Raw genomic sequence first — 15,407 nt, 5'->3', positions numbered from 1 at the left:
ATAAGTAATAACGTCAATTCAATTCGATTCAATTCTGTCAAGTATAGGAGCAACAAATACATGAGAGATTCAGCAAAAGATGGACTTGCATAGGATTGAAGTTATGGAGTTGGAAATAGTTAGACCTACCCTGGTGCATGGTCTGAATCTCAAATTGAGATCAAATATGAGATCATGATTATGAACAGTCTGGTTCAGGTCTGGCATGTACTACGGACCAGAACAGATTGGTATTGGGCACAGAAGATGATGCCTTTGGTTTTTCCAATATCAAGTTGGACAAGATTTTTGCTTATCCAGTTTTGAACGTTGGACAATGAAGTGATAACTAAGAGACAGTGTAGGGGTGATATGGGAGTGGTGATTCAGAACTGGGTGCTAACCACGTGAGAAACGGCAATGCACTGCGAGTGTATGTAGGACAGAGATTAGACAGTGACAGATCTACAGAGATAGGAAGAGAAGGTATTGCAGATGACTGCTCGGCTAAGACAGGATAGGTAGGATTGGAATTACCACTCACCTGGTTAACAGTGAAGTACAGCATGGAAACAGACTTTCAGCTCATCTTGTCCATGCCAACCAAGTTCCTTAACTAGCTTTTCCCATTGGCCTGAATTGGCTGTATTCCTCTCAACCTTTCCTTTCCATGCACCAGACCAAATGTGGGCACAATAGAGACACCTGGATGGTATGTTGCCTCCCAGGTGCCAGGGTCAGGGTTTGTCTTGGATCAGGTCCATGGTATTCTAAAGAGGGAAAGTGAGCAGCCAGACGTCTTGGTACATGTTGGCACCAATGACATGGGTAGGAAAGGTGATGAGGTCCTGAAGAGCGATTTTAAGGAGTTAGGTAGAAGGCTATAAAACAAGATCTCCAGGGTAGTAATCTCTGGATTGCTGTTCGTGCCACATGCCAGTGATTTTAAGAATGGGATGACTTGGCAGATAAACATGTGGCTGAGGAACTGGCGCAGGGGGCAGGGGGCAGATTCGTGGATCATTGGGGTCTCTTCTGTGGGAGGAATAACGTGTACAAAAGAGATGGGTTACACCTGAATCCAAGGGGGACCAATATCCTCGTGGGCAGATTTGCTAGAGCTATTTGGAAGGGTTTAAACTTACTTGGCAGGGGGATGGAAACTGGAATGACAGTGCTGAGGATGAGGTAGTTGGTTTACAAACAGTTACAGATTGGCATATATGATGATGTGGGCATCACTGAATTGTGGCTGAAAGAAGACTATAGTTGGGAGCTTAACATGCAAAGATACACATTGTATTGAATGGATCGGCAGGTAGGCAGAGGGGGTGGTGTGGCTCTGTTGGTAAAATATGAAGCTAAATCTTTAGAACGAGCTGATATCGGGTTGGGAGGTGTTGGATCGTTATGGGTAGAGCTAAGGAACTGCAAGGGTAAGAAGACCCTGATGGGAGTTATATACAATCTGCCAAACGGCAGTAAGGATATGGTCTATAAGTTACAAGAGGAGATACAAAATGTATGCCAAAAGGGTAATGTTATGATAGTCACAGGGGAATTCAATATGCAGGTAGGTTGGGAAAATCAGGTTGGTGCTGGATCCCAAGAGGGGTAATTTCTAGAATGTCTACGAGATGGCTTTTTGGAGCAGCTTGTCTTTGAGCCCACTGGGGAATCAGCTGTTCTGGATTGGGAATTGTTTAGAGAGCTTAAGGTTAAGGATCCCTTAGGGGACAGTGATTATAATATAATAGAATTCACCCTGCAAATTGAGAAGGAGATGCTAAAGTCAGGTGTATCAGTATTACAGTGGAGTTAAGGGAATTGCAGAGGCATGAGAGAGAAGCTGGCCAAAATTGATTGGAAAAGAATACTGGCAGAGATGACAGCAGAGCAGCAATGACTGAAATTTCTTGGAGCAATTAGGAAGGCGCAGGATACACTTCCCCATTTGTAGACTGACTCGTTATAGAACCCATGGTTGAGGGTAAGAATTACCTCGTATAGTGCTCTTTGGAGTAGCACAGTTGTCTTAGTCTATTACTAAAAGTGTTCCTCTGTTTTTGCCAAGATGGCATGCAGAGGGTGAGAAACATTGTCCAGAATTGCCAGGATTTGCTCTACCACTGCCTCCAGTGTTTCCAGTTTGACTCCTATAACAGAGCCAGTCTTTCTAATTAGTTTATTGAGCGTGTCAGCCCCAGCACACCACTGCATGGAAGATTGTACTGGCAACAACAGACTGGTAAGAACATGTGAGGAGAGGCCTGCATACTCCAAGGGACTTCAGTCTCCTCAGGAAGTAGAGGCAACTCTGGCTCTTCTTGTACACAGCCTCTGTGTTGGTGATCACTCAAGTCTGTCATCCAGATGTACCCCAGGTACTTGTAGGTCCTCACCACATCCATGTCCTCACCATCAACAGTAACAGAGAGCAGTGCAGGCTTGGTCTTCCTAAAGTCCATCACCACTTAACAAAAGATATGCTGACATTGGAGAGGGCTCAAAGGAGGTTCACGAAAATGATTCTGGGATTGAAAGTCTTGTCATATAAGGAGTGTTTGATGGCTCTGGGCCTGTATGCACTGGAATTCAGAAGAACGGGGGTGACCGCATCGAAACCAATTGAAGGTTGAAAGGCCTCAATAGAGTGGATGTGGTGGGGGAGTCTAAGACCAGAGGACACAAATTCAAAGTAGAGGGGTGTCCTTTTATAACTGAGATGAGGAGGAATTTCTTTAGGCAGAGAGTGGTGAACCTGTGGAATTTGTTGCCACAGGTAACTGTGGAAACCAAATCATTTGGGTATCACGAAGGGATACTGGGAGAAGGAAAGAGACTGGGGCCGGAGGGGAATGGAGTCGTCGACGCTAAGGTTTTCTTCTTTTCCATTTTTAAGTTGTTAGTTTTGCCCAAGTCTTTTAGTTTAGTTGATTAATTTTGTTTTTCTTTGGGGATGGGGTTTGCTTTTTTCTGTTTTTTTTTTCTTTTTCATGATCTTTTTTTTCCAGTTTTTTTTTGCTTTGTATTATCCGTGGTTAGTTCTACATGTTTGGGAGCTTTGTTAATTTACACTACTTGGTTTTGCAATTACTTTTTTTAAGTGTAACAATATATCTCCTACTATTTGTATTATTGCTATGTTTTGTTTCTATATTTTGAAATTAATAAAAAGATTGAAAAAGAAAGAAAGAGACTGGGGCTGAGAGGGAATGGTGGAGCAGACTCAACGGGCCAAATGGCCTAATTCTGCTTCTTTATCTTATGGTTTTATGTTCTTAGCTGTTCTGAAATGTCTGCCAGCGTTATACAACTAAGCAGCCACCGTATTTTCAGTAGCTGTAAATGAAGTGAACGGCCTCAATAAAGCAGAAAATCCATTCTGTGTAGCAAATCATTTAAACAGCTCCACACTATTCCTCTATGTCCCAGACACATTCCTAGTTCCGATTCTCTTTTTGAGTTCCCCTTCCAAAACAAAAAGTTTTCTTTTTGGTGTTAATAACCACAACTTTTCTTCCGAAGATAATTCAAGACTGCAGGAGGATGGAAAAGATGCATTTGACAAAAGGCTCCCCTTGTTTGGGATTGGCTGACGCAGAGCAATATATTAATAATTAATTACCTCACGAGCGAGAAAAAAAGTTTTATGCAAATAGCTATACCAATAGGGAATGAGGCAACGATCCTGGCCCGACAGCGACCCAACATGGAGGTGCAGGGGTAAAGAGCCATGAAAGCGGCGTCGGGCGCCTGGCGAGCGCTGTGTGCAGCCTCGGGAGCCGGCGTTTCGGGGCAAGGTGCTTAGAAAGGGGGGGCAGCGAGATGCCGAGGAGGAGGTCGAGCGGCGAGCTGCCCCTGCCCAACGGCTGGGAGGAAGCCCGCGATTTCGACGGCAGGGTCTTCTACATCGACCACAACACCCGGCAGACGAGTTGGATAGACCCGCGGGACAGGTAGGGGTAAAGGGAGGGGTGGGCGAGGGAGCCGCGCAGAAGCCCCTGTCTGTTGTGGGGACAACGACAGGATCCAAAATAAAAGTGACGGCGATTTGAAACAATGTGTCGGACGTCGGAGCTGGTTTTCCACGCACCACACAGACCGGGCGCCAGGATCGGCTCTCTGACAACTCCCCGGCTGTCATACGGCCGCTGACTCCTTAACTTATTTTCCAGTGAAACTTCCATTACATTTTAGTTTCATTCTCTCCCTTTCTTTTCCTATGGCATTTGGTTGCATCACCCTTTCCTTCTGCTGCCACCAACTTTTTGCTCCACTCTGAGGCAAGTTTTCCAATGGCTTTCTTCCCTTCTCAGAAAAGTTTCTCTTCGCTTTTGAACAAGTTTTAATTTTGCATGGATTGCTAGTTATCACGTTGTGTGATCTGTTCTGCCAAAGGCTGGTTATTGTTTGAACTTTTTCCTCTTCCTTTCTACCCACCCAAACAGAGGAAATTCCACATCCATATCCTGCTATTTAATTTTTCTGTGTGTGTGTGTATGTGTGTGTGTTCGTGTTCGTCCCCCCCCCCCGAATTTTCTCCAATTCAGTCTGGTGACAAAACTTGTACTGGCATCAGAATATTCTGCAGTGTTTATTGCGAGGGTGGGAATAACCCACTCCAATTCGGGCACATTCCTAGCCCGTCCTTTCATTGTTAATATTTGGATCTAAAAAAGATTTAAGTTCTTGCTGCTGCTTCCACTGGCCAGTATTTTTCTTTCCTGTGGGGTGCGGTAGGGTTGTGTGGAGATTTCCTGTGGTAATCCAACCTTCAGGGCTGACTGGAAGGTTCCTGCTATCTGTGTAGGTGCAGAAGCCATCTCTGACAGAATTGATTGCAAAGCTGAAGAGAACTATTTGTTTGGAAACACTGAAGTTATGAAGAGGGTGTACAAGTTGTCTAGTGTACATGGACTACTTTGAGCAATGGCAACCTTCCAGCAGATGTTTTCTTGTCAGTTTTATGGTGTTAGCTTGTCAGTGTTTTACATGGTGCAATAGAGTGGTATGTTTAGAAAAAAATTACAAATGAAAATAAAGGATTTGTATTTATATTGTGCTTCTCATGACCAGCGAGGCTTATAGATCTTAACAGCGAATTAACTTTTTTTTTGAAGTGTTTTTGTTTTCTCGTTTTGGAACATGGGTAGTGGAATTTTATTGACAATTTGTATTTAGTTAACTTTGCAGAATCTGCCTTTCAATATTACGGCCCAGACTTTGGTAAACTAAAGCAAACTTTCTGTCTGTAAATTGGCTTCTTTATTCCCTGCATTGTAGAACTTGGTATATTTTGAAAAGTACTGCATTAGTTATGAAGTGCATTGGGATGACTTCAAGTTGTGAAAGGTATGGCACAATAAAAAAAATCACTAATATAATAAGAGTTATTTGAAAACAATTCTATTTGCAGCATCAGATAAAAGCCTTTCATTAATTCATCATTTTAATGGAAATTAAGGACATGTACAGTGACCAAACACTGATGTCAAGAATGTGATATGAAAAATATATATTTTTTAAATTTAATCCTGTTGAGAACAAATTGCCCCTCTTACTCATTTCATGTAGAAGTCTAATTAATTGAAGTTATCAGTCACAGATTATAAATATTTTAGTTGTTGACTGAGGATTTTCTGAGGCAAATGTCATTTTATCAGTTCTCTATTTGTTGCTCTTTCTGAGGTCATCATTGATTTTTTCTTCAAATCCAGGTATGAACAAATTAGACAGATTTAGCAATTTGCATGTTCCTGCACAAAATTCCCTGCTACATTTCAAAAAACCGAAAACTGTTTGTACACCTATATCAGTTGCATATTCTCCAGTTGTTGTTCCTTTCCTTGTGGCACATCGGGCAGCAACCTTTCAGTTTCTTTAGTGTTTTTGTCTGTTTTACAAGCCTGAGTTGGTAGCTCGATGCTCGACCCAGCGCAGATAGGAATTGTGCAAGGAGCCGAGCAGATTCGAACCTGGGATCACTCGCCTCAAAGTTCGGTGTGGATGCCACTACACCACCAGCTGCCTTATTTTACAATAAGCAATCAAATCTTTCTCAAGCTGATCTCACTAAGTGCCGATATAGCAAATTTTAAAAAAGCTACCCCTTATAATCCTGCATAATTAAAACAATATAAATAATTCTGTTTTGTATTTCAGGTTCATCTTATATTAATTAGAAATAGAATCTAATAGTAATATAATAGATTGCATTGGAAAAAAGCGTACAGTGCAATACCTGAACATTTATGTGTAATTTTTGTGCAAATTTTGATCATGGCAAATTACATTCTGAGTTTCGCCTGATCAGAGATGAATTTCCAGTATTTATAATTAACTATTTCCAGAATAAATGGAATAACCTATGTTCATATAATGAAGGTTGATCCAGATAGAAGTCACGAGGGCTGCAGGGTGAATTTCTGGAGGGGAGGTTGGGCTGGGAGATCTTGGAGAGATGACAGTGGCAGAACTGTGGCTGCTCCCAGTTGTGGGTTGAGGAAGGAAGTGGGTGGGATGGCTTCTGGGTCAGAGGCAGGCTGTGGAAGACCACTTTTGTGTGGTAATGATGTGCGCATTTTGGAGGCTGAGGCTAAGTAATGACGGTACTTGGAGAGGAGAGGAAATGGGCGTGCCTTTTGTACTGGCTGGGCAGGAAAGCAGTTAGCCAAGTGGCAGGGTCCAAAGCCATCGGAAGGGTTGACATGGGGCCCAGCACGTCAGCTGGGTGTCTCCCTGGTTATTGATCTGATTGGTTCCTTTGACCGTGCTGCTGAGGAGATCACATGAGCCAGTCAGCAATACCGAGGGACTTCGCAATGTGGGGTACAAATACATATTCACACGAGCAAAAGGATGATGTCTCCAGCTCTCATTTGTTGAAATTTGGAAGTGACCGGTAGTTTGTTGTGGAAACTTTTGCTTGGAGTCGCCCTTGATGACGCATGGTAAAAGCACAATGTGGAGAGGTGTTTCGTTTCCTTTCGTTTCCTGTGTCACTTTGGCAGCTGGACCCTGAAGGCAGCAATCGTAAAACCAAGCACAAAGAGGTTGGAATGCACTTTCCTTTGTCGCTTGCATTCACTTGCTTTTGATGCATTCTTCTTTTGCATACTTCTCGGAATATTGGCTCCTCAAACACAATTGCCTGTGAGAAGCAGGAGCCACAGCTTTAAAGGTTTGCTTTACTGATAGTTTAACTAATTTGCAAGGTATAAGCAGCAGATGCTGATTGAGTGTTCACTGGTTGCCAAGCAACTGGATGTATAGTATCTGATGTCATGGTTGCCAGTGTGTGAAGTGAATTGTGCATTTAAATGCAAGACTTTAGTGTTTAAGTCTGTTTGCTTGAATTGACAGCTGCTAGTCTGGCCCTGATATACAGATGTCACTATAATAGGGTAGTGTCAACATTTACAATGATCATAAATGGGTGGATGAAGGAACATTGCAACTGGAGAAGGCCAGTCTCTCATCTAGGCAGCATGAGCCAGATGCCCATGTGATGAGGCTATGTGTGAAATGTTTGTATTAGTGAAGGTGAAGTGGATGTTGTCAGCTATCGCTGATCCATTGCAAGTAAAAATATTTAAACACGAGAAAGTCTGTGGATGCTTGGCTCGAAACGTTGGCTGTTTAATCATTTCCATAGATGCTGTCTGACTTGCTGCGTTCCTCCAGCATTTTGTGTGGATTGCTCAAAAATGTTTTGTGCTTTCGTGATACCCCCTCACAACAGCAGTGACTGAGGACATCCTGAAAGTAACAGTTATTAAAATGCTTTGTCCTATTCCTCCTCACTCTGCCTCTCATGGCCCCTTTGCCTGTTTATTCCTCAATGTTCCCCTCCAACTTTAGTATTGGTGTACCATTCCAGATACAGTTTGAAAGGTAAACCGTTATTTCACCCATTATGGAAACCTGTCTTCATTGATTTGTACAGTTCAACTGCTCATATTTGAAGACAATTTTTCAGAGCATCTTTAAGTGGAATATGCTACCTTAGTTCAAAATTTAGCATTTTGGTTGTATCAAGTGTTTGAGCAAATTTTTGTGGTATTCTTCGGTTTTTAAGGGCAAAATTAAATGTTTTAATAGTGTTGTAATCTAATCATTGTAATAACGGCATGTACTGTACCGTTTTTTTTCCCCTGTTGACGGAGGTGGCCCTCCTGTGATAACCTTCTGCACCCAGTGTAATGATCGTGATTACATCTGTAGTGTTTGGGACTCTATAGCTGGCTTGATTTAATCTGTTACTGGTTCATCCCAGGCAAGTTGTGGGTTGCCTGTTAGGCGACTCAAGGACTTGTCATCCTACTTTTTATAAATGTTTATCTATGGATGTGACACTCATTTCCTCCAGGTGTTTATTCCCCAGTTAATCCAGGTGATCCCCACATTGTAATTGTTCGCCCTTGCAGAATTCACAAATCACTATCCAATAGTTTGAGATGTGGAATAAAATTATCTCTCTCAGAATTCTTGTGGGGAGGGGGAAGTTAAGAAATAAATTTTTTTTGCCTGTTTGCACATTTTAAGTTGATAATGTGACTTTGTGTTATGGGAAATTATAATATGAACTGTTTTGTAAGAATGCATTTCCCTGTGATATGGCGTTCACTTGTACTTTAACAAATGGTGGGTTTAAGGTATAAGCTGTCCACTTGAAGAGTGAGGTCCAAAACACCTTTCGCCTACTTTTATTAAATAATGGCCAGTATAGCTTTGAAATAAATCTCCTGGCACATTTGTTCAGTTCAAAGAGACCTTTTAAGCTGCCTCTATCAGTCACAGAGTTATAGAAACGTGCCCTTTGGCTCTTCAAGTTTCATTTACACTGTGCCATGTTACTGGATGTGGCTCTCCTAGAATGTTAACAGTGCCCTCTGCACATGCAATTAAGGATTGCAAATTTGCAGCCAGCGCCCTTGGGACAAAGCATTCAAGAAGACCCGGTCTGTAGGTGGCCAGGCAGGTACTCTTTGTGGTGATTACTAATGCCCTCCAACTGATGAAGTAAGTTTTTGTAAAAAAAAATAAATACTGTATTTACAAACTTACTTCAAAATATAAAAATCCATCCATCCACCCATGTCGCTAATGTGCTGCTTCCCTTAAGAATAAGTAATTTCTATGTCTTTGGAATGGGCAACATCCAAAACTTAACCAACCCAACCTGGACTGAATTCTGTAGGCATATTGAATTCTAACCATCTTTATGTTGAATGACAAAATTGGGATGAGTGGAAGTTACTGAAATTGTGGTACTCTGAAACTCCTGGGTTCAATCTAAGTGGGATGCCAGTGAAATTAAACGTTCCGGAGAATTCCATCTGCGAGTTGTAAATGTGCAGTAGTTAATTGCTTCCAACCCAAGAAGGAAAGGAGGCACTGTAATCAGTGTCATCTGTCTGTCTGTAAATGCAGTACCTTGAAAGCAGTCTGCTGGATTTTGATCAAGCTTTCAACAGGAGTCCGAGAGTCAGAATCTCACAGGCAAATTATTGGACCATGTCCAACAGCAGTGCTGTACCATGTGATATTGATTTTTTTGGGAGATGATTGTTTCTGCAAATAATCAAATTTAGGAAGTAACTTGCATTCTTGTTACCTCATTAGTCGTCCACAATCTTTTGTACTCCTATCACGTTTTAATTTTAATAAGGGAGTATCTTAAGATGTATTTGTTCCTGCTTTGAAGTGGAATGAAAACGGACATTATACTGGTGTCTTTGCTCATTCTAAGGCATTCCTAAAAAACCTCTGAACCCAGTGAAATAATTTTGAAGCAGATTTACTGGTGTTCTGCACAAAGCAGTATGACCAGGTAATGGGCGGTTAGCATGGCTCTATTACAGTGCGGGGTGTTCTGGAGTTCAGAGTTCGGAGTTCAGAGTTCAGTTCCGGTGTCGTTCTGTAAGGAGTCTCTGTATATCCTCCCCATGGAATGTGTGGATTTTCCCTGGGTCCTCCAGTTTCCTCCCAGAGTCCAAAGACATAACAGGTAGGTTAATTGGTCATTGTGAATTGAACCATGACTAGGTTAGGGTTAATCGGGATTCATTGGGGGCTGCATGGCCAGAAGGATCTACTCCGCATTGTATCGCTAAGTGAATAAATAAGAACATGAGATACAGAAGCAGGAGTGGGCCATTTGGCCCCTTGTTGCCTGTTCTTCTTTTTCAATAAGCTTGTGGCGTATCTTTTACCTTGGTGCCACTTTTCTGCATGAATCCTATATCCCTTGATTCCCTTCATCTGTCTTAATGAGGTTTGTTAATGGATGATATTGTCCAGGGCACTCAGCAAACTGCTCTTTTGCAGTTGTATTGGCAAAGTTTCTACATCTGCCTGAGAGGGTGGACAGGGCCTTGGATTAATATTAAATCTGAAAGGCAGCATTTCCAACAAAGCTAGCATGCAAGTATTCTTCCTTATTTGGCTAACTTAAGGTAATGTATAACTTTTCACTGAGAACACCAATTTAGTTTAATTTGTTATCACGTTTGGTACAGACATCACGGGCAGTTGGGTCTGTTCCTGTGTTGTTTTGCTCTCTGTTCGCTGTCCTACGATGACACTAGGTAGTTAGGATATTGTGTCACCAAATTTCAATATCAAGCTCTTATAATGGAAGCATTTCAGCTTCACGATGACCTTGCTTTTACCACCGCAATGGCAAAACTTGCCATCTATGGTCACTGCACAGAGAAATTTATAATAATCAGAGTCGGCCACAAGTTTTCCATAAGTTGCTGTCGGTGATTCCAAAACACTGTTTTGTAGCTGCCTTCAAAGGCTGTGATGTGATGACAACCATGTATTTTTTACAAGCTATTTTTTGCGTTTGAAGGATGTTGAAATTGTTGTCTGGTTTTAAAGATGTATGAGATAAAATTAGTTATATCCTAAGACTTTTAAAGATCATTTTACAGGATTGTGGTTCCTTCAGGTAAATATTTCAAAATGCAATAGGTTGTGAATACATTTTTTTGTTTTCTCTTTTATCCGATTTGATGAAAGGTCCCAGAACTGAAAGATTAACTGTTTTTCTTTCCACACATACTGCGACCTGCTGAGTGTTACAGACATGCTGCTTTTTCTTTGCTATTTTTTACTCTCACAGCTAAAAGTTTACCTGTGCATTGCGTGATTTCATTCCAAGCTACTGATCTACAAGAGAGAGCCAATGCTTAGTACTTTTATTTTAGCAGCTGAGCAGCGCGATTGCCCATCAGAACTGGCTCTTATAAGAGATAAGTGCTGACAGTTTTGACAAAAAGTAATTAGTATCGCTACTGGTTGCTTTCTTTAAACAATTATTAAATCAGTTTCTGCTTGTGTCAAACTAAATATAATTCTAACACCAAAAAACTGAGATGAAAGATTTAGGGGGATATGGGACTGGCTTAGATGAGCATTTTTGCTGGCATGATGAGTTGGACTGAAGGGCTGTTTTCATGCTGTATCGCTCTGTCAGTTTGCAACCAACAAAGTATTCTTCCAATTTAACACAATTTAGAAAATATAGCAGTGAACTTGCACACAGCAAGCTCCTACAAATGGCAGTGTGAGGTAATGACTGTGTTTGTGGTCTTGATGATGGAGTAACGGCTCTGCTCTTCTCTCACACTGTGCCTGTGATGTCACCCGATAATGCATCTGCCTTGACTTTTTTTTCATTTGCTTCAGTATCCAGAGCAGAACTTAGATTCTTCTGACATACCATCAACCACTGGCAGGGAAATTAAATGGATGTTGCTGCAAAGGCTGCAACCAACATTCTGTTGACCCCATACTCAAAAAGGTTGTTGGGTATCAGTGGTCAGTGAACTCAGCTACACACTGGGACAACTTACAATGGGCAATTAGCCAATTAACTTACCAAACCGCACACTTCTGGGTTGTAGGAGGAAACTGGAGAACCCAAAGGAAACTCATGTGATCAAAGCTCAAAGTAAATATATTATCAAAGCACAGAAATGTCACCATATACAATCCTGAGATTAATTTTCTTGCAGGCGTATTGAATGAATCTATAATAGAATATAACCATAATAGAATCAATGAGAGACCGCACCAGCTTGGGCATTCAAACAGTTTGCAGAAGATGATAAGCTGTAAGAAATAATAATCAATAAATATGCAATATCTATCAAGAAGATGAGATGAAGAGTCCTTGAAAGTGAATCCATAGGTTGTGGGAACACTTCAATGATGGAGTGATTGAAGTTATCCCCTTTGGTTCAAGAGCCTGATATTTGAGGGGTAATAACTGTTCCTGAAGCTGGTGGTGAGTCCTGAGGCTCCTGTACCACGTTCCTGATGGCAGCAGCGAGAAGAGAGCATGTTCTGGATGTTGGGGGTCCCTGATGATGGATACTGCTTTCCTGTGACAGTGCTTCATGTAGATGTGCTCAGTAGTGGGCCATGATGGACTGGGCTGTATCCATTATTTTTTGTAGCATTTCCCATTCAAGGGCATTGGTGTTTCCATACCAGGCTGTGATGCAGCCAGTCAATATACTCTCCACCACAATCTCTAGTAGTTTGTCAGTGTTATAGAAGTCATCCTGAATCTTCTCAAATTCTGAAGGAAGTAGAGGTGCTGCTGTGCTTTCTTCGCAATTGCATTTGTGTTCTCCGTGGATTGTCACCTTGTCGCGGTGGAGAAGCTTGTGTGGTCCTGTGATCCCGAGAGCAATGCCGTCTGGAACAATCCAGCGAAGACCTCAGCGGTGGAACATGCGGATGAAGTTACTTCGAACTCAACGGCTGTGAAGGCGGATGAAGGCTGCAACAAATCCATCAGCTCCAATCGTTGTCGTTTCCATTCCATTGGAATCAGTTGGTTGATTTGTGAAGTATCGTGTGCTTCTTGGAGTGCAACATCAAGTACACGTTAAACAAATACACACACAGGTGTCTTCGCTCTGTGGGCCACTTCTTCAGAATGAAGACCGTCATCCTCGACCTGGAGGGATTGCCTTGACGATGACTTGTGTGCTGGGCCTAGAACTGCCCTCTGAAATGATAACACCAATGAATTTAAAGTTGCTGACCCGCTCCACCTCTGGTCACCTGATGAGGACCTTCGGTTCCTTCCTGCTCAAATCAATAATCAGCTCCTCGGTCTTGCTGGATATTGAGAGGTTGTTGTTGTGGCACTACTCAGCCAGATTTTTAATCTCCCTCCTATATGCTGATTCATCACCACCTTTGATTTGGCTTGCAAGTTTGCTGACGACACCACTGTTAAATATGGCATTGGAGCTGTGCTTCTCCACACAGTCACAAGTGTAAAGTGAGTGGGGGGGGGGTAAACACACAGCCTTGTGGTGCACCAGTGCTGATAGGGAGAACATGCAAACTACTGGATTTCTGGCATGATGAGGCAGGAATTATACTACCTTTGTCGCTCTGCTGCTTTGAGTGAGGAGATTATGGATGTAGTATCTCCTCAATGAGCAAGCACATGTATCAGGTTGAAACTGCTGTCAGATGGGATGTTAAATTTTTTCTTTGGTAAAGGTAGATGATTACCAGAGAGGGACCAATATCCTTGCAGGGAAATTTGCAAGTGCCACATGGTGTGCGGGGGGTGGGGCATGTTAAACTAGATTGGGAGGGGTACGGGATTTTGAAAGGAGCATGTCATGGGATAAAGCAGTCGCCAGCAAGCCTAGTCATTAGGATAGCCAAGACACAGCAAGTGCAGGGAGAGGAATACCAAGTCTATTTCAATACTCAACTTTTAACAGGGAAGACAGAGAATACACAGAATGGGTTGGGATATTAAGGGCATAACAGAAAAATGGCTGAGAGAAGAGCAGGACTGACTGCACAGTATTCCAGGGCTCAGATGATACAGGCGTGAGAGAGGTGTGATAAACAAGTAGGCATGTTACCTTCTTGATAAGGGAGGACATTACAGCAGTGTTTGATGTTGACATTCTGGGGGGGGGAGGTGTCTAGTGAGGCCATATGCATAGAATTTAGAATGCTGAGCAGTAATGTAGCAAAATTGCTCATAGAGAATAATAGGGTTGTATTAGTGGGAGATTTTAATTTCCTTGATATTGATTGGACCATCCCAAGTGTTAAAGCCCTGAATGGCGTAAAATTTGTGAAATGTGTCCAGGAGAGTCAGTATATAGCAGGACCCACGTGGGGGTGGAGTGCAGTACTGGCCTTCCTCTTTGGGAATGAGATAGAATGAGTAACTGAAGTAGCAGGCAGGGAGATGTGTAGCTCTAGCAGCTGTAATTCTATTATTTTTAATATCATCATGATAAAGGATAGGGCAAGACCACACGTAGGGTCTAAACTGGGCAGGGCTAGTTTTGGGAGAATCAGACAGAATCTACCAGTGGTCAATTGTGTGAGCCTGTTTGAAGGCAAAGGAACAAATGGCGAATGGGAGGTTTTAAGAGGGTGATAACAAGTCTCCTGGAGCAGCATGTTCCAGTTGGGGTGAAAGGTAAACCTGGCAAGTTTACAGAACCTTGGAGCAATACTCACAACACGCTGGAGGAACTCAGCAGGTCGGGCAGCATCTGTGGAAACGTCAACTCATCGTTTCCACGGATGCTGCCCGACCTGCTGTGTTCCTCCAGCGTGTTGTGAGTGTTGCTTTGACCCCAGCATCTGCAGATTATTTTGTGCTTACAGAACCTTGGGTGATGAGAGAGACTGAGACTAATCAAGAAAAAGGAGGAAGTTGGGTATAAGAAAAAGGAGGAAGCATACTATGGGTTTCAGAGGTTGGGACTGAGCAGATTGCTTACCGGTGATCAAAAGATTAAGAATACTTTTAAGAGGAAGATCAGGAGGGCAGAGAGAGGGTGTGAAATGCACCTGGCAAGTAAGGTTAAGAAAAATCCCAAGAAGTTCTATAGCAGTATTAAGAGTAAAGGGGTGGCTAGACAGTGGGTAGTTCCCCTTGGAGATCAGCAGGGCTATCTACTATGTCTTGAGCTTCAGGAGATGGGTGAAATTTTTAATGAATATTTCTTCTTGGTGTTACTGAGGAGAAAGTTATGATTGCTCAAGAGATAATGGAAATAATTGGAGATGTTTTGGAGACCATTCATATTGCCAAGGAAGAGGGATTTCCAGCTTAAAAGCACATTAAGGTGGATAAATCCCCAGAGTGAGACCGAGGCAGAGACTGACTTTGTGAGAGGCTAGAGAGGAAATTGTGGAGGTCTTCGCGGACATATTTGCTTGATTTTTAGCCACTGGTGAAGTTCCTAAAGACTGAAAAGTGGCTTATGTTATTCCATTATTTAAGAAGGGTAGCAAGGACAAGACAGGAAACTACAGGCCAATCAGCCTGATGTGAGTAGCTGGGAAGTTACAGGAAGGAAGCCTGAGGGACAGGATCTGCCAGTGTTTGGATAGATAGTCTGATTTGGAGG

At 42.4% G+C, this 15,407-nt stretch overlaps 1 protein-coding gene across 1 annotated transcript in view; it reads left to right on the top strand.

The window, feature by feature from the left end:
* Positions 1 to 3,668: 3,668 nt before the first annotated feature.
* Positions 3,669 to 15,407, top strand: part of wwc3 (WWC family member 3) — a 242,686-nt gene continuing 230,947 nt past the window's right edge. Inside the window, exon 1 of the mRNA XM_063051088.1 lies at positions 3,669 to 3,938. Within this exon, the coding sequence (XP_062907158.1) occupies positions 3,808 to 3,938 (131 nt within the window). The 5' untranslated portion in view covers positions 3,669 to 3,807. The remainder of the gene's footprint in view (positions 3,939 to 15,407) is intronic.

This window comes from Mobula hypostoma, chromosome 6, assembly GCF_963921235.1.
Source record: "Mobula hypostoma chromosome 6, sMobHyp1.1, whole genome shotgun sequence".
Lineage (NCBI taxonomy): Eukaryota > Metazoa > Chordata > Chondrichthyes > Myliobatiformes > Myliobatidae > Mobula > Mobula hypostoma.
The sequence above is the reverse complement of the archived record's forward strand: the minus strand, read 5'-3'. Positions and strand labels throughout refer to the sequence as shown.